Here is a 25,313-nt window from a genome sequence, read left to right on the forward strand (position 1 = left end):
ACGCAAACGGACGTAAATGTACGCCCGCGGTTTCCCCGATCGCTGTGTGTACACACACAGCGATCGGGGAAAATGGACTGCTATAATGTATAGCAGGTCATCCTAGCTTGTCAGCACGGGGGGTGGTTAACACCCCCAGTGCTGACGATCGCTGCTATTGGCTGATCAATTCAGATCAGCCAATAGCGCTGATCTGCAGCTTTCCGGGTCATCGGTGATCCAAGGGTCCCAATCGGCGTCTTCTGGGTTCGCGTCGTCATCTTCGGCTATTTCCATCGGGTTCGGCTTCGGCTTTTTTCGGGTCCCTCGTCGTCTAACTTCTTCTTTTTCCGGAATTTGCGTCTACTGCCCCCTAGCGGCTAAGTGTATGTTATACACTTATTAGTAGCTATAGGGATGTTCAGCATATACTTTAATTTTCCACACCGTACCGCCGCTGAGTGCTGATCAGCATCGCACGTAAGTGCGCTGCTAACCAGCGACTCCTCCTTTTTGGCGTAGGGTGTTTTTTTTTCTATATCCTACCGCCATGGTCTGCTAAGTACCGCACACAAGTGCGGCATTTATCAGCAACACATTTTTTGGGGTAGGTTTTTTTTTTATACTTAATGTTAAAAAAACATAAAAAAAAACACTACATTACACAAAATAAAGTTTTACACTACACCACTACACATTTAAATACCCCATATACCAATCCCCATTTAAAAATGGCCCCAGGGTGTTTTCGGCGTTGGACGCATACGTTATTATGCGTCCACCCTACCGAAACAGCCAGTGAGGATGAATGGGGGGGATCCTTCTTTCCTCCATTCATCCTCATCATCCAGTGACGCGTTTGGGGGTAGCGTAGCGTACGCTGCCCCCCAGACACATCTTTTCCGCCAGTACCGTCCCAATAAGAGATGACGATATGGCGTGAAATTCTCCAAACTCTGTGATAGTAACTCAGGGTACACCTACAGATTTAGGGTAGGTGCACACTGCGGAATGGCGAAGGATAACCCTTTGTGCATTCCGCAGCTGGCACCCGCCGGCGGACTGATGCAGGCGTGTGTCTCCCCCCATGCCATAGACTCCATGTTATGCACGGGCGGATTCCGTCGTCTGTCCAAAGAATTAACACGTTCATTCTTTGGACAGAGGGCGGAATCCGCCCGTGCATAGAATGGAGTGTGACACGAGCGGAGACGCGCGCCTGCATCAGTCCGTCGGCGGGTGCCAGCTGCGGAATGCACAAAGGGTTATCCTTCGCCATTCCGCAGTGTGCACGTACCCTTAGAGTGTATGAAGGAAGGGACACCCGAATCCAGCCCCCAGATGACCCCCCCATCCTCGGAGTTAGTAGGAAGATCGTTTGGGAACTGATCTTCCCACTGCTGGATAAAGGTCACCCCCTGTACGGGGATAACTTTTATACCAGCACCCCCTCTTCTGGTCCGTCGCTGCCTGAACTGTAGCTTGTGGCACGATCCGAAAATATCAGAAGCCGTAATAAAGCCCTAATATTTAGCAGCCATAGAGCGGACCCAGCACTTCTGGATATGAAGACCCCGTATCGCACCAGGGAAACATTTTCCAGGTAACGTCCCCCACACTGAAAAACAGGAGACCCCAGAAGAAGTGCAGAGTGTGGCGTAACAGGGGGATCAGGATGGACACCATTTTCCAGTGTGACACCTGTCCTGATCACCCCGGCCTCTGCATACTGGATCACTTCAAGGTGTACCACACGTCACTGGAGTTCTACATTATCTAAATTCTGTCCCCTGTCTTCAGGGGTCACGTTGATCCAGGGATTATTCTGATTGCCATTATGGAGTCGGGAAGGAATTTTTTTCCCTGTGATGAGGCTACTGTCGTCTGCCTCACGAGGGGTTTTTGCCTTCCTCTGGCAGGTTGAATTTGATGGACACCTGTCCTTTTCAACCTTATAAACAAATAATTGGCCTAATACCCCCAAATAAATTAAAATTGTCCCTTTTCCCCAGCTAAGTAGGTATGGCCGCCATTCCGATTAGAGACTTGCCATGATGCAATTACAAAGCCTCTATGCGGCCAGGACAGTAGAAACCCCCCACAAGTGACCCCATTCTGGAAACTACACACCATAAGGAATCTAACAAGGGGGGCAGCGGGGATATGGCCCCCTGGAGACGGGCACATTTGTGCCATGAAAGTGAAAAAAAAATTATTTTTTATTTTCACACCACATGTTCTACATATGTGCCCGTCACTAGTGGGGTCCATATGCTCACTGCACCCCTTGTTGGAGTCCTTGAGGGTAGTTTCCAGAATGGGGTCACTTGTTGGGGGTTTCTACTGTCCTGGCAGCACAGGAGCTTTGTAATTGCGACATGGCCTCCTTCCTCCATTCGAGCCTCTAAATGGCGCTCTGTCCCTTTGGTGGCTTGCCCTGTGCCCATATAGCACATTATGTCCACATGTGGGGTATTTTTGTACTTAGGGGAAATTACCCTACACGTTTTGCGTTCATTTTCTTTTTTTACCCCTTTTGGAAATGGAAAAAATCATGGCTAGACCAACATTTAATGTAAAAAATGTTTATTTTTTACACTAAATGATTACATAGTAAATAGGGTTGAAAGAAGACAAGAGTCCATCAGGTTCAACCTAGGAAAATCCTACTGTGTTGATCCAGGAAGGCGAAAAACCCCTATGGGGCAGAAGACAAACGCCCCACCACAGGGAGAAACTCCCCCCCCCCCCCCCCCCCCCTCCCCCGACTGCAATGGCAACCAGAACAATCCCCGGATCAACGTATCACCAGAAATCTAATGCCCATAACTTGTAATATTATATTTTTCAAGAAAATCATCCAGGCCTCCCTTGAACTTATTTAATGAATCAGCCATGACAACATCATGTGGCAGAGAGTTCCACAGTCTTACCGCTCGTACAGTAAAGAACCCGCGTCGATGCTGATGATGAAATCTTCTTTCCTCTAGACGTAGAGGATGCCCCCTTGTCATTGTTACAGACCTAGGAGTAAAAAGACCACTACAAAGATCTCTGTACTGTCCATTCATATATTTGTACATTGTGATCAGATCGCCCCTAAGACGTCTTTTTTCTAGCGTAAATAACCCCAAGCGTGATAACCTGTCCTGGTACTGTAACCCACCCATTCCCTTAATGACCTTTGTTGCCCTCCTCTGCACCCGCTCTAGTTCAGCTGTGTCCTTCTTATATACCGGTGCCCAAAACTGTACACAGTATTCCATGTGTGGTCTGACCAGTGATTTATAAAGAGGCAAAACTATGTTCTCATCTTTAGCATCTATACCTCTTTTGATGCACCCCATTATTTTATTAGCCTTGGCAGCTGCTGCCTGGCACTGATCACTAAAGTTGAGTTTACTGTCCACCAATACCCCCAGGTCCTTTTCGGAAGTAGTTTTACCCAGTGTTTTATTATTTAGCACATAACTGTACTTATTATTTCTATGGCCCAAATGCATAACCTTACATTTATCCACATTAAACTTCATTTGCCATTTCTCCGCCCAAGCCTCTAGCTTCTCCAAATCCCTCTGTAATATGATATTATCCTCCTCTGTACTGATTACTTTACCCAGTTTAGTATCATCTGCAAAAATGGAGATTCTACTCTGTAGCCCCTCTACAAGATCATTAATAAAAATATTAAAAAGAAGTGGACCCAACACTGACCCCTGTGGTACCCCACTAGTAACTAAAACCCAATCTGAATATGTTCCATCAATGACCACCCTCTGTTTTCTATCACACAACCAGTTACTTACCCATTTGCATACGTTTTCCCCGAGTCCCAGTATCCTCATTTTGTAGACCAACCTTTCATGCGGCACAGTATCAAATGCCTTTGAAAAGTCCAGATACACAACATCCACAGCCTCCCCCAGGTCCAGTCTATAACTTACCTCTTCATAGAAGCCGATCAGATTAGTCTGACAGGACCGATCCCTCATAAATCCATGCTGGTGCTGCGTCATAAGATTATTTTCATTAAGATACTCCAGTATAGCATCTCTTACAATCCCCTCAAATACTTTACCTACTATAGATGTTAGACTTACAGGCCTGTAGTTTCCAGGATCACTCCTTGACCCCTTCTTGAATATTGGTACCACATTAGCTATGCGCCAGTCCTGTGGAAGAATCCCTGTCGTAATAGAATCTTTAAATAATAGGAATAACGGTCTGTCCAACACAGTATTTAATTCTTGCAAAACCCTAGGATGGATACCTTCTGGGCCCGGTGACTTATGGATTTTAATGTTTTTAAGGCGTTTCCCCACTTCTTGTTGTGTTAGGCAGGTGAGATTTATGGGAGGATTAACATTATCCCTAGTCATGTCGTCTGTTATGGGATTCTCCTCTGTGAATACAGTAGAGAAGAATGTATTTAGTAGATTGGCCTTTTCCTCTTCCCCCTCCACCATTACACCCAGATTATTTTTGAGGGGACCAACATTTTCGGTTTTAAGTCTTTTGTTATTTATATAGGTGAAGAACATTTTGGGATTTGTTTTACTTTCTGTGGCTATCCTTCTTTCTGTTGCTATTTTTGCTTCTTTTATTTGCGTTTTACACATTCTATTCTTCTGTCTATAGTTGCTCAATGCTTCCCCACTACCTTCTTGTTTTAGTAGTCTGAATGCTTGTTTCTTATCATTTATTGCACCCCTTACAGCTGTAGTTAACCACATTGGATTTCTCTTATTTCTACTACGTTTATTCCCATATGGTATGTGTCGTTCACACGATTTACCCAGGATGCTCTTAAATATGTCCCATTTCTCTTGTGTACTTTTATTTCTGAAGGCATTGTCCCAGTCTATGTTCCCAAGGTCCTCTCTTAGTTTTTGGAAATTAGCCTTCCTGAAATTTAATGTTTTTGTAGCCCCTCTGCTAATCATTTTATTGAAGGATAATTGAAAACTTACTATGTTATGGTCACTATTACCTAGGTGACCCCCCACCTCTATTTTTGATATTCTGTCGGGCCTATTGGTTAAGATCAGGTCCAGAAGGGCCCCCCCTCTTGTTGGTTCCTCTACTAGTTGGGAAAGGTAATTATCTTTTACTATTTCCAAAAACACGCTTCCCTTCCTGGAGCTGCAGGTTTCTGCTTTCCAGTTGATATTTGGGTAGTTAAAGTCCCCCATAATAATGACTTCCCCCTGCTTCGCTGCCGCATCTATTTGTCTTATAAGAAGATTTTCTGATTCTTCCACTATACTTGGAGGTTTATAACTCACTCCTATAAGAATTTTATTATTCTTTGTCCCTCCCCTTATTTCTACCCAAAGAGACTCCACATTATCATCACATATATCCTCCCACAGAATAGGCTTAAGGCATGATTTAACATATAGACAGACCCCTCCCCCTTTCTTATTTTTACGGTCATTTCTGAATAGACTATAACCCTGGATATTAACGGCCCAGTCATAGGTCTCGTCCAGCCATGTCTCGCTTATCCCCACTATATCATATTTCTCTTCAACCATTATGAGTTCTAATTCCTCAGCTTTATTAGTGAGGCTTCGAGCATTAGTATACATACATTTAATATATTTGTCCATATTCCCTTTCCTTTTATCACTAGTGACTATTCTAACCCCTCCCGCCGCTCCACCCCCAGTTCCATAATCTAGGCCCAGCTCTCCATCTACTCTGTCTTCACTTACTATATTGTAGTTGCCCTCCCCCCCGGTCCCTAGTTTAAACACTCCTCCAACCTCTTAGCCATCTTCTCCCCCAGCACGGCTGCACCCTCCCCATTGAGATGCAGCCCGTCCCTACCGTAGAGCCTGTAACCGACCGAGAAGTCGGCCCAGTTCTCCATGAACCCAAACCCCTCTATCCTACACCAGCTCTTGAGCCACTTATTTACCTCCCTAATCTCCCGCTGTCTCTCAGGTGTGGCTCGTGGTACAGGTAATATTTCGGAAAAAATCACCTTGGAGGTCCTAGTTTTAAGCTTCCTGCCTAAGTCCCTGAAATCATTTTTAAGGACCCGCCACCTACCTACAAGATTGATCTTGTCTTGATTTTTTTCACTTTTACAAGGGGTTAAAAGATAAAAAAAACACAATGTGTAGAGCAATTTCCCCTGAGTTCAGAAATATCCCACATGTGGACATAAAGTGCCATGCGGGTGTAGGGTAAGCCTCCAAAAGGAAAGAAGGCGCCATTTGGCTTTTGGAGTCTGGATTTGGCCAGAATGGATGATGAACGCCATGTCGCATTTACAGAGCTCTCGTGCTGCCAAGACAGTTAAAACCACCCACAAGTGACCACATTCTGGAAACTACACCCCTCAAGGAACCTAACAAGGGGTGCAGTGAGGATATGGACCCCTTGATGACTGGCACATTTGTGCCGTGAAATTGAAAAAATGAAATTTTTCACTTTTACGTCACATTGTTCCACATTTGTGCCCATCACCAGTGGGGTCATATGCTCACTGCACCCCTTGTTAAGATTCCTTGAGGGGTGTCGTTTCCAGAATGGGGTCACTTGGGGGAGAGGGGGTTCCAGTGTTTTGGCAGCACGAGGGCTCTGTAAATGCGACATGGCCCTTGAAATCCATTCCAGTGAAATTCAGCTTCCAGAAGCAAATTGGCGCTCCTTCCTTTTGGAGGCTTGTCCTGCGCCCGCTTGGCACTTTATGTCCTAATGTGGGGTATTTCTGTACTCGGGAGAAACTGCGCTACACATTTTTTGGGTTGTTATTCCTTTTTATCCCTTTGTGAAAATGAAAAATTGAAGGCTAGAACAATGTTTTAGTGTAAAAAATAAATTTTTCTTTTTTCACGCCACATTGTTCTGAAAATCTGTGAAGCATCTGTGGGGTCCACATGTTCACCGCATTTTATGTTTTGGTACTCCAGAGCCTCTGCCAACCTGAAGTGGTACAGTCAAAAATGATCAAATATAACGGAGGTGTTGAAATTCACTAGGCGCTCCTTTGTATCTGAGGCTTGTGGTTCCGTCAAACAATGCATTAGGGCCACATATGGGGTATTTCTATAAACTGCAGAAACGGGGCAATCAATATTGGGGTGCATTTCTCTGGTAATAGGTTTATAATTATGAAAGATATTGGATTACATAAAAATCTCTGCACAGAAAATAAAAATTTTCTAATTTCTTACACACTTAGCTTTTATTTCTGTGACTGTTAAAAAACTTTCTGGATGTGCTTTTGCAGAGTTTAGGGGGTGCAGTTTCTGAAATGGGGTGCTTTGTGGGGCTTTATAACATACAGTCCCCTCAAATACACTTTAAGGCTGCGTTCACACTACGTATATTTCAGTCAGTATATTTCAGTCAGTAGTGCAACCAAAACCAGGAGTGGATTAAAAACACAGAAAGGATCTGTCCACACAATGTTGAAATTGAGTGGATGGCTGCCATATAACAGTAAATAATGGCCATTATTTCAATATAACAGCCGTTGTTCTAAAATACCAGCAAATATTTACCATTAAATGGCGGCCATCCACTCAATTTCAACATTGTGTGAACAGAGCCTTTCTGTGTTTTTAATCCACTCCTGGTTTTGGTTGCAATACTGACTGAAATATACTGACTGAAATATACATATACTGACTGAAATATACGTAGTGTGCACGCACCTTTTCATTGGCTGGAGCGCATCACATGGCTTCCAGCAAGCTCAGCCAAACAGATGCGCTCCAGCCAATGAAAAGGCTGCTGGTGCGCATGTGCACCAGCAGCCTTTTCTCTCCCATTCACTTTGAATAAAGACGCCGAGGGGGAAGAAGACCCGGACCACCCCCGGCTCTGACGTCGTCGTCACCAGATGCCGCCCGGGAGAAGAGGACCGTGACGATCGTAATAGGTAATGTATACCTATAACGGTCGGGGGTCGGAAAGTGGGAGAAGGGGGCCAGACCGGGCATTTAACCACATTACAAAGTTATATAACTTTGTAATGTGTGTTAAATAAGCCAAAAAAAATTTTTGTGGGAGTTGTCCTTTAATGAATAAAGTGACACAGGTCATATTCATTAAATTTGCCTCGGTCCTTAAGGCCATTTTAGGCCCGATCCTTAAGGGGTTAAAGGTCACAGAGTATGCTCAGTAATGTCTTACATTCATCTCAAGGGGACAGGTCCTGTCTATAAGTCTTGTTGTAAAGCATTACAAAAAGAGCTGTAAAGCATGTCACTAAATGCTGTTACAAACAGCTCAGGCAAGATGCACCAAAACAATGTTCAAAAAGTTAAATAAAAAAGTAGTCAGAAAATAAAAACAGATTACAATAAAAGACCACGTTTTAGTATCTGACTCTAATCAGTAAAAGAAAATTTAGGCGATACATGCCCTTTAGAGGCGGGCGGGGGGTCCTTACCTATCCTTACCCAGCACCCCTAGTGATCAGCTGTCCGATGCCTGCATTACACAGTAAACAGGGCTGATAGCAGTTGTCACCATTAACTATTTAGTGGCCGGACCTAGTTTCCTAAGCTCAGCTGCTGCTTACTGTAATGTGAACTGAGCTGCAGTTACAGGTCGCCATTGCTACACAGCGAATGGAGCCATCTGCTTCCAGTCCCATTCACTATGTAGCGCAGTTGGCAAACAGCTGATTGGTTTGGTGCTGGGTGTCAGCACTTCGCTGATCACTGACTGAAGAGCAATCCTGCAAATAGAATATTAAGCTATTTTTCCTGAAACACTTCTTTCATTTTTATTTGGTATGTCCAAAGCAAAACATTCGAAAATGTCTTTTATGGTGCGTTCACACCTACAGGATCTGCAGCTGATTTTCTGCAGCAGATTTCATTTAAATAACTGAACACAGCATCAAATCTGCTGCAGATCCTGTAGGTGTGAACGCACCCTAACGCAGTCAGCAGCTTCTTGTGCTCGACCTGTTTGGTCCCTTTAAGACCTTTCTCTGAATAGTGTTTCAGATTTTCTGTTATAGGAGCTGTGTAAGAACATCAGGGAAACAAGGCATTGCCAAGTTAAAACTACATCTGAATTACTGGAGATTTAGGCCAGATTCGCATGCCTCCACTCTCCACACCTCTCTGCTCAAAAAATAGACATGTCAATTCTTTGAGCGGAGATTGCGTGTGAGGCATTCCATTGAAAAAGATAGCAGACAGGATTCTGAGAGGAGTGTGCGGGCAGAGGTTCCACTCGGAATTTCCGCCGGTTTTTTGTAGTGTGAACACATCTTATTCTGTGTTACGGTTTTACATCACATTCACACGATTCTGCACTTTTCCAAACTTTTCCAAAAGCCTTCTAAAAAATAAAAAAAAAATTAAAAATACATCTCAACAATTGGTTCAGTCTTTAGTGTTTTCTGTGGCTTAGTCTGGGCTTTATTGATGGGATTCCGTTCTGTTCCTTGGTATAAACTAATATCCAAATACAGAAACTAAATCCAAATACTAAATTGAACAAGCAAACTAATGAAACTAGAACCGTACAGATAAAAACAATATATATATCAAACAAAAAAGTATTACTTCACATTCCTGCGCAACAAAATATATATTGTTTTTATCTGTATGGTTCTAGGCTCATTAGTTTGCTTGTTCAATTAAGTATTTGGATTTAGGTTCTGTATTTGAATATTAGTTTATACCAAGAACAGAACAGAATCGTTTATATATACCCTATATATAATATATATATTTTTTATTTTATTTTTTTTTTCACTTTATAGCGTCTTATATTTTTCTTGGCATCGTTATGAACATGGATCATACTGGCCATATCTAAGTGAATCGGACTATGATTCCATTGGAAAAGGCAGTGCAACTGGCTTCAATATAAATCTACCCTGGAACCAGGTATAGAATTAGTGTTTGCAAAGTATACGTTTGAAATTTTTACCACAAACAACTAATACTGAAAAAATATTACTTATTGATAACACATGATGAAATAGATGTACTATATGGGGAAGAGAATCAACAATGACCCCTATGTATATATACAGGTAACTAGCAGAAGTATTTACACAGGAGACATAATATAATCAGCAATAAAGTGCAGAAATCTTAAAATCTTCCAGAGCTAAATGCAGCAGGTAAAGAAAGTGCTAAGTACATGCCGGTCTTAGCGCTGGAAAACTAGATACTTTCCACTTCCTTCCACCTCACGTACCCTTACGTCTTGTGTACCTCGCTTTATCAAGGGCCCTTGATAGAAAATGCCAAGTACAGTGGTCCTTGGAAGTTTGTGAACCCTTCAGAATTTTCTATATTTGTGCATAAATTTAACCACATTAGTCTTTTACCACATTAGACTTTTTACCGGCCAGGGCTCATTGTTGCACTGATGCTGATCCCGAATCTGCAATCTGTAGATCTGGGCTGCAGCAGCCCAGAGCAGCACAGGACTGATCTGATTGATCAGTGCTGCAGTAATCTCTTTGAGAAAACAGTGTAGTAATAGTAAAAGTCCCCCCAGGGGGACTAAAAGTTAAAGTATAAAAAATAAAAATATTTTTTTCTCAAAAAATCCCCTCCCGTAATAAAAGTTTAAATCAACCCCTTTTTCCCAACTTATAAATAAAAATAAATAAATATATTTGGTATCACTGCGTGTATCACCCAAACTATTAAATTATCACATTCCTGATCTCAGAGAGCGTAAGCGCAAAAACCCGATTTTCGGTCACATCAAATCCATAAAAATTAAAAATCAGAAAGTCGCATATATATGCAAGGAGCCGATAGAAAGAAAAAATCATGGCACAAAAATGAAACCTCACAGAGCCCCATAGACCAAAGGATAAAAGTGTTATAAGGATGGGAATAATGCAATTTTTAATACATTTGTTTTTTTTTTGTAAAGGTTTTAATCTCTTAAAAGCAGTCAGATATAATAAAAGTTATATAAGTTACATATTGTTGTAATTGTACTGACTTGAGGAACATATATAACATGTCAGTTTTACTATAGGACAAATGGCGTAAACACGAAACTCCCCAAAATGAAAACAAATTGCTTTTTTTTTTCAATTTCATTGCACAAATAAATTTTTTTACTGGTTTCCCATCATACTTTATGGAAACATTAAGTCTGTTTTTGCAAAGTACAGTTGGTATTGCCAAAAAGAAGAGCTAATGTGGGTATGTAGGTGAAAAAATGCAAGCGCCATGGCCTTATAAACATGGAGAGGAAAAAATTTACAAAAAAGTACAAAAATGAAAATTAGCCTGGTCCTGAAGGGGTTAAAGGGAAAATTATGCAGCCAAAACTACACCCCCACGGATTCGCCAATGACCATGTGATGTTACCAGGACTTTCCTCAACATTGCACAGCTATTCTCTGGATTTGTGGAGAAAAAAAATTCCCAAAGTGCTTACATAGCAATAGCTATGTAAGGCGTGATATTATCCAAACCTTTACTGAAGTTGTCCAAGGCTGAACTCCTCTAAAAATAGGCTTTTTATAGCAGCTCTGAAGTATCCTAAAGGTGTGGCCAGTGGGCTTCACTGCACTTTACTCCCCCAGCCACACCTCTGACACGTTAGTGTGGCAAAAGGCATTTTTTTTTTAGATGATTGCAGTCTTAGGGCCCTATTCCACCGGACGATTATTGTTTGCATAACGATTAACGATCTCAAACGACCGCTATTGCGAATGACCTGAAAACGTTCACTCATTTCCATGGAACGACAATCGTTACTTAGGATCGTAATTGCGATTGTTTTTCCTTCGCTATTTATTCGCTATTGCGTTTGTATCTATTGCGAACGACTGAACGATGTCTTATTCAATGCGAACAATTTGCGAACGAGCAAAGATAAAAATAGGTCCAGGTCTTATAAAGCGATCAACGATTTCTCGTTCGGTCGTTAATCGTTAACTGCATTTCAACCGAACGATTATCGTTTAGATTCGAACGATTTAACGATAATCTGAACGATAATTGTCCGGTGGAATAGGGCCCTTAGACAATTACAACTACAATCTGATTTGAGCATTGAACTGTTGTCACGGGGATACTAAGCCATGGATTAGAGCCGAACAGTCTTGCACGAATGTCCTTTTTTTTTTTTACTGTGTCCCATGGTTTCACCTGTCCAACCTACCTCGTTTGCGGCTACACCCCACTATAGGCCTGATGATTGCAGCATGCGCAAATCCTTACAGACGCACTCATATGCTCATAAGCACCAATCCTCCTGCTTTCCTGTCTCGGGCAACCCGCTTTTTTCCTGCGGGACTGGAAGACCAGAGTTTCCAGCACTGGGTTAAAGCCGATAAATTCAGAGTTGACTCTTTTCGTTCTAAAACGGAAAGTGGGACTCTGCTACTGTCTTGGAAAGCATGACAGATCCGGTCCGCCTAGGTCCCTAGTGAGTTACAGAATTTAGACATTATTTGAACACACTTCCACTACCATCGCCTATGCTTCTTCCAAAACTCCCTTTGAGACTCTGTTTGGATAAGGGCACACTAAGGCACATGTTATCGCTGACATATGCATTGTTGCTGTCCCCCCCTGCTCTGGCCTCGCATGGTTTCATCCTAAAAAGGGAGGAGGATTTGGCCGAACATGCATCTGTTGTGTTGGCGTTGCAGGTCCTCTGAGGGAACCCATCTCCATATCCTCTGGTCCTGTCCCATATTGACCACATTTTGGGACATGATCTGTAAGGCGATCAAGAAGGTGACTAATGTTCCAACACTGCTTTATAAAAAAAAATCCTTGGTAGGATTTTTGGTCAGCCAGAGCCTGCATCCCCCTATTTTGGGAACAGACCTCTGCACCCCCAGTAGCATTCTGGGTTGCGAAATTGAATAACCTACAGGACATGGAGGATTTGATCTCCCTCCAGGACAGCAAAGTTCTATAAGACATAGCTTGCATGCAAGACTTCAAGAATACACCTGAATACAGCGCTCTGCTGAGCGGGAACGCACCTTATTAGGGATAAATGGTTTTCCCTCGGACACAGGGTAGTGGTACCCCTGTGATGGGTTGGGAGGTGTTCAGGGGTTGGTCTCTTTTTTGCTTTCTTTTCTTAGATCCCCCTCTTTTTCTCCTTTTTTCATTTCTTTTGACTTTCTTACTCTTCTTATCATACTCTGGCCTACCTGATGGCTGGAGAGTTCCCTTGGGGGAACAAATATGCTCTTGGGGTTGGGGTCCTGGGGGAGGGTGAGTGGCACCCTTTGCAGGATACTGAAACCCAGCACCTTTACCCATAAGATGTTCGTCACGCGCACTACACATTGAACAGTGATGGAAGCAGTTGTCTCTAGTCACTGTGTGGTGGACCCAAGCCTGGTGACTGCAGCTCTGCTGCCATTCACTTGAATGTGAGTTGAGCTGCAGTTACATGTTATATGTATGGATGCCAGGGGAGGGTTGAAAACTAAACAAAAGAACAACTTACACCTTGTCTCATATGTTACCTGCATTGTGCTGTTCAGGGGTGGACACAGACTGCATAGGCCACCTTTGCAAAAAATTAATTTGGGCCCCCATAACCTATTCGTATCTCCACCTTTCTGCCTTAAAAGTGCACACATATGTACACCCGGGTATCCGGTACATGTGTCCTGGTTTCTCACAAGGGCCCTACAGCACAGTACAGATGCCAGGGCCCCCTAAAGGACTGTACTGGATTCTGTGCACGCCCCAGTGTGGGACTGGGGTACCTGTGGCCAACCAACAGAACTAATCATGGGGGGCACCCAAATAAAGAACCCGTCAGAAGCGACATGCTAACCTGGTCCCATCCTGTACTGATGTATCTGTGACCACAACTCCCGGAATAACAATAACTACAACTCTCAGAATGCCTTACACTTATGAAGCTCTCAGAGAATACTGGGAGTTGTGGTTTCCGAGGGGACAACCCCTTGCGTTGTCTACTAATTTGTACTTTAAATCCCAGCACATCCTGAGGGCTGCAGACTGCAGTACATGCTGGGAGTTGTAGTGTTTGCAGCTGTTGTACTTGGAGGGTCCTTGGTGCATTATACACTAAGGCTTTGTGGGAAATTAGAATATATAGCTCAGAATGTGGAAGTGACCCCAGAACAGCAGTAATAAGGATTAGATCACATGGGCCCTTAAAGGAGAAGTCCGGCGAAAATGATGGCAGGGGATGCTCAGTGTCCCTCCAGTGCCCTGTGCCCCTCAGTGTCCCCCCTGCCATCCTCCTCTCCAGCAGCCACAGCCCGCACAGCTCTGGGAGTCGGGTTGTGACATCACCATGTTATCCAGGAAGTGAAGGCACAGCATCCAGTGACTACGTGGGCCCCCAAGGGTGCTGATGCCGCCTGGGGGGCCCACTACAGACATGTGCCATGCTGAGCTGACACTTTAGAGTCTGAGCCTAGCGGGCCCCTTTATTGGCCTTGGCCCCTGTGCAGCTGAACAGGCTGCACAAGTGATATGTCCACCCCTGGTGCTGTTCCAGCCCCTGCTGTGTGGCCTCTTCCGGTTTAGGGTAATGACATTTAAGGCCCAGTGGCTCAGTGGCTGAGGCAGGACCATGCTGCAACTGCTGCTGTGTTCTCTCCTTGTTGGGTGTATTGCCCATAGCAGGAGAGTTGACTACCTAGATCACTTTTTAGTTTTTTTAATACCACCCTTCTGGCCAGTTGCCAGCTTTTTGAGCACCCTAGGTGCAAATTGTGTTGTTTAAAAATACATTTGCAGTAGAATTCATTTTTAGCTTATGCATGGAAAATTACTACATTTTGCATTACTGTTATAAAATTGAACTGATGTGTATTTCATAACTGTTACTATTTCTGCGTTGTTTTTAGATTGGCATTGGTAATGCAGATTATATTGCAGCTTTCTTCCATGTGCTCCTGCCTATGGCCTTTGAGGTAACTATTAAATTGGTGCTATGGCAAAATATAGAAATGTAATAGTATAGCAATGTGTTGTTGTTTCATTAGCTGCATATGTTTAGATGGCGGTATAATTTTTCGTAAAAAGAACCTGTGTCTCGTTCCGTAGCATAAAATACGTACTGACGTACTTAACATATGGATCTATCATTCCCTTAGAAGGTCTGTGTAGTTTCAGAGAAATCTGAACTTCCGCCAGGAACGGAGCTTTTAGCCATTGGGATTGTCTACAGGACCTGATAGACAGATTTTTAACAATATGTGTATAGGGAGAAATCTGTCAGTCAGGGACTATTAAAAACCCTTGAATGGCTCAGAGCCCTATTCCTAGCGGAAGTTATAACTATGATTTTCTGAACCTGCACAGCCGAATAAGAATAAATCATATGGTATTGGGGAGCCTGTCAGGAATTCAAGCTGGTAGTGGTTTAGGCAGCATGATAGTGATGGATTCTATTTAAATGCAACCCTGTACACTATGTTTAGGATGCTGTTCTTGTCTATAATATCACGGCTATCTGCAAAATTAACCAGATTTTTTTTTTACTTTTTATTTTTTTTATTTTCAGTTTAATCCTGAACTAGTGTTGGTTTCTGCTGGTTATGATTCAGGAATTGGAGACCCTGAGGTACTTATTTTATTAAAAAATATTCTGTTTTTTTCAAGCTTCATGTTATTGATGTTTTTGTTTTATTGTGCATTGCTATCCTTTGTGTACAGGGGCGTATGTGCGCTACTCCAGAGTGTTTCTCCCATCTCACCCACATGCTTATGCATCTTGCTGGTGGTAAACTGTGCATGATCCTTGAGGTAAGTTCTTGTCTTTCTTGTTTGGTGAAATGGAAGCACTTCTATGTATCTTTTCTCATTTTCAATGGATACCCCGTTTTGAACCAGGTGGGGATAAAAATTTCAGGATCAAGTCAAAGTAGGGCTTGGAATCTTTAGATGGAATGACCTTTCAAATTCAAGAGAGAGGCCAATTTATTTGGACACTAAACCAAAATTCTGGATTTTCTACATGTGCTTTGCAGTTAAATTAAATATACATGAGCAGACATAACAATAAAGGGAAACTCAGCAGGTTAGACGTATCTAATCTGCTGGTATGTCCCTGTAGTGGATGCGGGGTAAGTTTTCTTACCTTGATCCTCTAAACTGTTTTTGTGTAGTTTAATCCATGTGTTAATGAGGCGGTTCAATGCACTGGGGGGCAGGACTTCCTGGACGGTATAGTATAGTGTAAGGGGCCTTTTACCTGAGCAGATTATTGGCAACAAGCATTGCTAGAAACGCTCCTATGGCCGATAATTGGCCTGTGTAAAAGTGATACTGACCAGCCGAGGGCGGGAAAAATGCCCAATCCTCAGCTGATTGTGTCTTTGAAGCAGGCTTCTAAATATATAGTTGCCGACCGCACATAGTGATAAAAGAAAACTGACAGCACAGATATGTGTATATCTGTGCTGTCAGTTTAAAGATCCCAAGCAGTAGTTTATACTTACATCAGCGCTGCTTGTGATTCAACCTCCAGTCTGGTTGTCAGATGATTCTTTAGGCCTTGCCTCCTCCAGAATGATTTACTGCCGGAGGAGGCAGGGCCTGAAGGTACAGCCAAAGGCTGGACTGGTGAAGACGTGCCAGATTGCAAGCAGTGCAGATAGAAGTATAGACTGCTAGTTGATATATTTAAACTGACAGCACAGATATGTACATATCAGTGCTGTCAGTTTCCAGGGCTGTGCAAATAATATAAGTATCCTTCGCGGAGCCTGGGCCCCTTGATTTGTCATGCTGTGTCATGCACTGCAAACTAGCGCTTATTGGTGCTTGTTTGCGCCACCCGCGGCCAAAACAATATATGTAAAAGGGCCCTAAGGGTCCTATTCCACGGGCCGATGGGGGCCCGATCAACGATGTAAACGAGCGGCGATCTGCTTGATCGCCGCTCGTTTACTGGGCCTATTGTTACTGATGTCCTTGCAGCATCATACATTACCTGTCCAGGCTTCTTCTCCGTGCTGTCTTCATCCCCGGGTGCCGCGCGCTCTATCTTCAGAATGGCCGGTCAGCTGCGGTCCCGGCCTGTGATTGGCTGAGCGCTCCGTCAGCTGACGATGGAGCGCGCGGGACCCGGGGATGAAGACAGCACGGAGAAGAAGCCTGGACAGGTAATGTATGCTGCTGCTGCTTGTCAAATCGTCGGTCGCCCGCCGCGCACCGCTATTCAACCGTAGCGATGTGCGGTGGGGGACGATGATTTTAGGTCTGGCCCTAAATGAACGATCAGCCGATGACATGATCATCGGCTAATCGTTCTCTCTATTTCACTGAACGATAATCGGCCGAATTGGGCCAAATGGGGCCGATCCGGCCGATTATCATTACTGTGGAATAGGGTCTTAAGACTGGGTGCTACCAATTAAAAATTACATAGATATTACACGAAGAGAAAAAGATCACAAAAAAATTATTTTGGCCGCAGCACTGTTTGTAAACCCAAGAAATGAATCCTCTTTATTAAAACTAATGTCACCCCCAAGAATGCTCACTGAATTGCCGACGCCTTTATTTCCTACCTTGCGAAGCTGTGTGCAGGTCTGTATTTTATTTTATTTTTTTAAATGCTTTTGTTTGGGCTGAGAGAGTTTCATGGAGGCCGAGCCTGGGGTGCACTATGCACTAGGCCCGCTGCGACTGCAAAGTATGAAATTATAGTTTCAAGTTCAATGCTAGTGTTGGCAGTTTAACAACAAGGCATGACAAAACATATAAAAACATTTAAAGTTACTCAGAAACCTGAGCAAGCAAATGGGAGTCATGTAATAAGGGCCACTCCCAGAAACCAAAACTGGGAAGAATATTACAGCTCCATAATATATAACGCAAACAAAACCCAATGCAACCCAAAGCATATAAAGTGCAGAGTGCAAATACAAATATGCTGGAAAGGAAGTCTCAAAAACATCTATAATTTTGATCTCTGCCTATCTTGCATTTTGTCATCTCTAAGGTCCCCCAAACCAATAACCAGTATGTAAGTAGTAATATTAGCTGCTTTTACAAGCTATAGGCTAGATTGTGAGCTTCAATAAGGCAGCATAAGTGCCATGTTGTAAGTAAAATAGTGGAGCCAGTGAGAAAATGGAGAAATAGTTTGAGCAAATTGAATAGTGTCTATTTCCTGAAATAGAACAAGTTCATGTATCCTTGTTACCGTTTTACCCATGAGCCAGTTTTACTAATTGGGTTCTGTAAGCCCATGTGTTATTTCTGAGTGCCACATATGGGCATCTGTCCACCAAAACCACCCATGTGCTAAACGAAAAACAGAGATCCTGCCCTTATGTAGCATTTCAGTATCGTTTGTCTTCAAAAGTACATCATGTTTTATTCCCTACGTTAATTTAATTCTGCTATTGGACACTTAAAAGTTGTGATCTGTTTTTTTATTATTTTATCTGAAAAGAACCATATAGTCTTCTAATATACATGAGTTTACTGCCCACATACTCTTCTCATACCGGTGTGGTAGTGCTGTTTAATGGCATAGCACATAGACTCCTGTGTAAAGAATGCAAGTTATCTGCTAGTGTATAGTAATTGGTGCACTTTCTTCTTCCATGTTTGTTTACACTACTCTGCCCTGTGTATTGCTGCCTTCCCACCCTTCCTGCTTTTTATACACTGACAGGAGGAACTGCAGTGGAACGTAAGGCCTAAGATATTTAAGAGAAGGATAAGCAGGCCCATTTCTTTTCTTATCTAATAAAAATAGAGTGATTATTATTTTACTTTATTACAATATAGTATAACATGAATGTTTTTTGTGTTTGTGTTTTTTTTTAACTTTAGGGCAACTCGTACCTGCAGAATTGTATGTGTGTGCAGGATCATATAGGCCTGCAGATACTGTGAGCTCCTGCTTGACTGGTAGCAGTCTGGTAGTGCTATGAAGGAGGACTAACGGTCCTTGTTCACTTTTATATTTTCTCGGTCGATGTACGTATAAGGTGTTTAGGGCTTTACATATGATGTCAATGGAGATAGGCATTGGCCATTATGGAAAATCACAGCCAAACCTGTTTGTTCTTGGAGAGGGAACCCACCACGAGTAGTCTGGCTGTGGTTTAACCCTACTCATAGAGAACACGGCAACATTTGTAACGACTGTTCCTGTGTATAGGAAGAACAGAACAGAACTTTTTTAGCTAAATGATCATGCCTTGATGTTGCAACAGCAGGAGGGCTGCAAGTTTCACACCTAATGCCCATAAATGCATTATACAGGACATACCCATAAGGTTTCTCATCTGGGTCTATTGCACTGGTATTTTAAATTGTAAAATATAATCTATTAAATAAAACAACAATATTACTTTGCCTTTAGGTAAAGATGATGGAATTGTTCATGGTAGTATAATTTATGTGTACAGTAAAGAGTATTTACAAGCCTTTTTCCAACAGGGTGGATACCACCTACGCTCTCTGTCAGAGTCCGTTTCTATGACAGTAAGAACATTGCTCAGAGATCCAGTACCCAGGTTGTCTGGAGAAATGACACCATGTTACAGGTATGCTTTGTCAATGTTCCTCATACATACTATTCTAAGACACGTCTTAGTCTTGTTTAGATGATGAACACTGAGAATTTAGAGGATATTTAAAGTTGGTTCCCTTTTTTTCCCCAGCATAGAAATAGCAGAGCCGTTTGTCTGACCTTTATAGAACTAGTATATCTGAAAGCTAAATTTCATAGTAGTCACATTATGAGATAATGAGAGTAATAAAACATGAGGCAAGTTTTTCTATTGTAGAATTGTACTGTTTTTGAACATGCTGTGTACCACCATTTTTTCCACCATGCCAGTAAAGGAGTGTAGCTTTGCTTAAAGGGGTTGGATTAAATGCAGAAATTGTGCACAATTCTGGTTCAAATTAACCCAACCAATATTTAGTGTAAACTTAGACTAGATAGTCTTAAGATGCACCAAAGTTATCAAACACAGTTATCGATTTAGATAAATCCAAATTCTTAGACTGTCTAGCCTAAGAATCTTGTTTAGCTTACATGATCTACATATAAGACAGCTTTATGTTGGTATTACACAGGCAGAGTGCTGCCCAATTGGCTCTCATTTAAAGAACCAATATCATGAAGGCAGGGCCAAGGAATTATCACAATTCACTACCTTTAAACCATGTATTTTTTTAACGAGTTTGAAAGACGCCTGTTTGGCCAATAATTTCCATGTATAATAGTAATTGCCCTTAGCAAATCTGCCCCGTGGTGTTTATATAAGTGATTAGGATACTTTGCTGTGCATTTTAGACATATACTAGAAAATGTACCCGGCGCTGCCCGGGTATAAAGTGTCAGTGTGTTAATTAGATTTGTTCTAAGGTGCCCAGGAGGCCAAGCTAAAGGTATTGTTTCATCTGAGTTAATCAGTGGAATTAGTGTATACCTGTAGTGCATAGTTGGAGGGGTTCTGTATACCCACAATGTATAGTTTTTAGGGGTCTCGCATATCTGTAGTGTATAGTTGGGGGGGCTGTATACCTATAGAGTATAGTTGAGGGAGGTCCTGTATACCTGCAGTGTACAATTGGTGAAGGTCCTGTATACCTGTACTGTATAGTTCTGGGGTCCTGTATACCTGTAGTATATAGTTGGTGCTGTATACCTGTAATGTATAGTTGGTGGAGGTCTTGTATACCTGTAGTTTATAGTTTGAGGGTCCTGGATACCTGTAGTGTATAATTGGTGGAGGTCTTGTATACCTGTAGTATATAGTTCGGGGGTCCTGTATACCTGTAGTAAATAGTTTGAGGGTCCTGTATAACTATAGTATAGAGTTGGTGGAGGTCCTGTATACCTGTAGTGTATAGTTTGGGGTCCTATATACCTGTAGTATATAGCTGGTGGAGTTCCTGTATACCTGTAGTATATTTGGGGTCCTGTATACTTGTAGTATAGAGTTGGTGAAGGTGCTGTATACCTGTATTATAGAGTTGGTGTAGGTCCTGTATACCTGTAGTGTATGGTTTTGAGGTCCTGTATACCTGTAGTGTATAGTTTGGGGTCCTATATACCTGTAGTATATAGTTGGTGGAGTTCCTGTATACCTGTAGTGTATAGTTTTGGGGTCCTGTATACCTGTAGTGTATAGTTTTGGGGTCCTGTATACCTGTAGTATATAGTTGGTGGTTGTCCTGTATACCTGAAGTATATAGTTGGTGGAGGTCCTCTATACCTGTAGTATATAGTTTTGGGGTCCTGTATACCTGTAGTGTAAAGTTTGGGGTCCTGTATACCTGTAGTATATAGTTTTGTGGAGGTCCCGTGCACTTGTAGTGTATAGTTTTGGGGTCCTATATACCTGTAGTGTCCTGTATACCTGCAGGGTTGTATTTACCCGTATGGCAGTGTTATTCAGTCACAGTGTGTTGGTATTGGTCATGTCTGGTGTAGCGGTGTTATCCAGTCACGGTATGGTGGTATTGGTCAGGTCTGATATGATGGTGTTATCCAGTCACAGTATGGTGGTATTGGTCCGGACTGGTGTGGCGGTGTTACCCAGTCACAGTTTGCCGGTATTGGTCAGGTCTGGTATGGCAGTGTTATCCAGTCACAGTATGGCGGTATTGGTCAGGTCTGGTATGACAGTGTTATCCAGCACAGTATGGCGGTATTGGTCAGGTCTGGTATGACAGTGTTATCCAGCACAGTATGGCGGTATTGGTCAGGTCTGGTATGGCAGTGTTATCCAGTCACAGTATGGCGGTATTGGTCAGGTCTGGTATGACAGTGTTATCCAGCACAGTATAGCGGTATTGGTCAGGTCTGGTGTGGCGGTGTTATCCATTCACAGTATGGCGGTATTGATCAGGTCTTATATGACAGTGTTATCCAGTCACAGTATGGCGGTATTGGTCAGGTCTGGTATGACAGTGTTATCCAGTCACAGTATGGCGGTATTGGTCAGGTCTGGTGTGGCAGTGTTATCCAGTCACAGTATAGCGGTATTGGTCAGGTCTGGTGTGGCAGTGTTATCCAGTCACAGTATGGCGGTATTGGTCAGGTCTGGTGTGGCGGTGTTACCCAGTCACAGTATGGCTGTATTGGTCAGGTCTGGTATGGAGGTGTTATCCAGTCACAGTATGGCGGTATTGGTCAGGTCTGGTATGGAGGTGTTATCCAATCACAGTATGGCGGTATTGGTCAGGTCTGGTATGGCAGTGTTACCCAGTCACAGTTTGGTATACCTGTAGTGCCCTGTATATACCTGTACTGTATAAATGGAGTAGGGGGTCCTGTATATACATGTACTGTATAGATGGAGTAGGGGGTCCTGTATATACATGTACTGTATAGATGGAGTAGGGGGTCCTGTATACATGTACTGTATAGATGGAGTAGGGGGTCCTGTATATACATGTACTGTATAGATGGAGTAGTGGGCCCTGTATATACATGTACTGTATAGATGGAGTAGTGGGCCCTGTATATACATGTACTGTATAGTTGGAGTAGGGGGTCCTGTATATACATGTACTGTATGGATGGAGTAGGGGGTCCTGTATGTACATGTACTGTATGGATGGAGTAGGGGGTCCTGTATATACATGTACTGTATAGTTGGAGTAGGGAGTCCTGTATATACATGTACTGTATAGTTGGAGTAGGGAGTCCTGTATATACATGTACTGTAGAGATGGAGTAGGGGGTCCTGTATATACATGTACTGTATAGATGGAGTAGGGGGTCCTGTATATACATGTACTGTATAGATGGAGTAGGGAGTCCTGTATACATGTACTGTATAGATGGAGTAGGAGGTCCTGTATATACATGTACTGTATAGATGGAGTAGGGGGTCTACCAGTTATTACTGTGGATGTTGTGAGGCAGCTTCCCTAGCAACCATTGCTCCCTGTGAAAATGAAAGCAGTAATCCTATTGGTTGCTAAGGCTCCAACTGCCGTTTCTGCTGCAGCTAATTATATCACCTGTGTTTGCAGTGAGGAGATTTTCCCATTCATCTCTATGGGGCGCCTCTCTTTCCCCTCCCCCTCCCCTCCTGTACATCTGGCGGGGACGGGACCTTCGCAATAACCTTCCCGGGCACCCAATGTATCTGTGTGCCAAATTTGGGGTCAAACGGTTCAGGCGTTTGGAAGTCTATAGAGGACAGACAGACAGACAGACAGACTTTGATTTTTATGATATAGATAGGCTAACAGTAATATCTTTTATTTTTCTAGTGCATTAGAATCCATACAGAATGTAAGGCATGTGCATTCCACATACTGGAAGAGCTTGGTGCATGATGGTAATTGCTTTTGTTATATTTCTTAGATGACCTATATGATCTTGAACTTTTTTATTGATCTACTCACATTAATTTTAGAAGAAAGGCAAAGTGTGATTGACAACCGGTTATGATAGTTATTACTGTATCTATAGGGATTGTCCTCCAGCTTTCCAGTCTCTATGCCTAACATTGCAGATATCTACGCTATTGAGTTACATCTAATGTGGTCAGAAAAGTACCTACTGTTTATATTACGTTTTCATGGTAAATATATTTTTAGTGGTTAGTGAATAATATTGAAATCTTGTAGTTTTCATTCTGGACGCTATTCCTAATAATAAGCTTCAAAGTGCACCCCAGTATTATCACAGTCACGATAACAATGAAAGGTGATAGCTCACCAGCTCCTAGAACAGTGACCTTTGGCACAAGTCAATGAGTCTTCTTAAGGCTGCGTTCACACTACGTATATTTCAGTCAGTATATTTCAGTCAGTATTGCAACCAAAACCAGGAGTGGATTAAAAACACAGAAAGGCTCTGTTCACACAATGTTGAAATTGAGTGGATGGCCGCCATTTAATGGCAAATATTTGCTGTTAGAACAACGGCTGTTATATTGAAATAATGGCAGTTATTTATTGTTATATGGCGGCCATCCACTCAATTTCAACATTGTGTGATCAGATCCTTTCTGTGTTTTTAATCCACTCCTGGTTTTGGTTGCAATACTGACTGAAATATACTGACTGAAATATACGTAGTGTGAATGCAGCCCAAAACTGCAGGTTTCATGTTGCTGCTATAAAGCACATGCCCAAATGCTGTTAACAGAGCTAAGCAGAAGCCCAGGGAATATGTCTGCCTCCATAATAATCTACAAAACAAACAAAATTACACTCAGAAAATAGTAACAGAATAGAAAAAAGAACCTGTTTTGTTGTCTGGCTGTAATCGATGAAAGAAAAATCTGTGACACATTCCCTTTTAAAATGTAAATGTATTCAAGGTCTGTGGGAAGCAGTGTAAAAACCCATGCTGATGGCAATGGCTGCTGTTTTTTATTTTAACTTTTTTAAAACTGGATTGGTATTAAAGCAAACTAGTTCTTTGCACACAGTTCAGTAGATTTTTTTAAACTTTTAAATTGGAGCTTTGAGCTTTTAGGGTAAATTCACACGGGCGGGTCCGCAGCGGATTTAACGCTGTGAATTTGCTGCTAAATCGGCAGCGGATCAATCCCCTGTGAATTCCAATGCAATTACATACTTGCTGCCAGTATTTAAGTGCCGGCCACATTAACCCCCGCCGCTCCGGATAATACATTACTGGCACCATGATCCGGCCGCGTCTGAGGCTCCCGGCTCCCGGAGGTCCCTCACAACCAATCAGTGTGCGCCCCCGAGAGCCTCAGACGCTGCCGGATCATGGTGCCGGTAATGTATTATCTGGAGCGGCGGGGATTAATGGGGCCGGGACTTGCATACTGGCAGCGGAATGACAATCCCGCAGCCAGTATGTAATCACATTGGAATTCACAGGGGAGGCATCCGCTGCAGATTTAGCTGTGAGTTCGCAGCGTTGAATCCGCTGCGGATACGCCTGTGTGAGTTTACCCTTTAAAGGGAACCAATCACCTAAAAAACGCCTGTAACGCTATGAAAATGTACTGTAGCAGAAACCAGCACACTTCTCAAACATGCTGTTACAACCCCCACCCCATCCCTGGAGTGTACAACCTGAAAACTTACTTTATAAATATACATATATAATCTCAATCTGCCATGCTTTATAACATTATGTTGATAACTTAGGTAGCATTTTCGTGGTGACTGGTTCCTTTTAACCCTTAGATCAGTGATTTTCAACCAGTGTGCCGCGACACATGGTCGGGTGTGTCGCGGGGAAAGTTCCCCAAACTATGGTGCCCCTGTGAAACAGGAGAAAACAATGGGGGAGAGAAACCTGGGGATGGGGGAGAAACGGGAGAGAAGCAGGGGGGAGAGAAACATGGGGATGGGGGAGAGAAGCATGGGGGAGAGAAGCAGGGGGGAGAAGTATGGTGGAGAGAAGCATGGGGGAGAGAAGTACAGAAGAGAAGCTGGGGG

General features: G+C 42.8%; 1 protein-coding gene across 1 annotated transcript in view; it reads left to right on the forward strand.

Annotated features, from left to right (window-relative positions):
- Positions 1 to 25,313, forward strand: part of HDAC10 (histone deacetylase 10) — a 55,485-nt gene that overhangs the window by 10,776 nt on the left and 19,396 nt on the right. Inside the window, exons 8-13 of the mRNA XM_069976810.1 lie at positions 9,722 to 9,848; positions 14,798 to 14,863; positions 15,457 to 15,516; positions 15,609 to 15,698; positions 19,356 to 19,462; positions 23,157 to 23,224. Of these exons, the coding sequence (XP_069832911.1) occupies positions 9,722 to 9,848; positions 14,798 to 14,863; positions 15,457 to 15,516; positions 15,609 to 15,698; positions 19,356 to 19,462; positions 23,157 to 23,224 (518 nt within the window). The remainder of the gene's footprint in view (positions 1 to 9,721; positions 9,849 to 14,797; positions 14,864 to 15,456; positions 15,517 to 15,608; positions 15,699 to 19,355; positions 19,463 to 23,156; positions 23,225 to 25,313) is intronic.

This window comes from Dendropsophus ebraccatus, chromosome 1 (genome assembly GCF_027789765.1).
Source record: "Dendropsophus ebraccatus isolate aDenEbr1 chromosome 1, aDenEbr1.pat, whole genome shotgun sequence".
Taxonomy (NCBI): domain Eukaryota; kingdom Metazoa; phylum Chordata; class Amphibia; order Anura; family Hylidae; genus Dendropsophus; species Dendropsophus ebraccatus.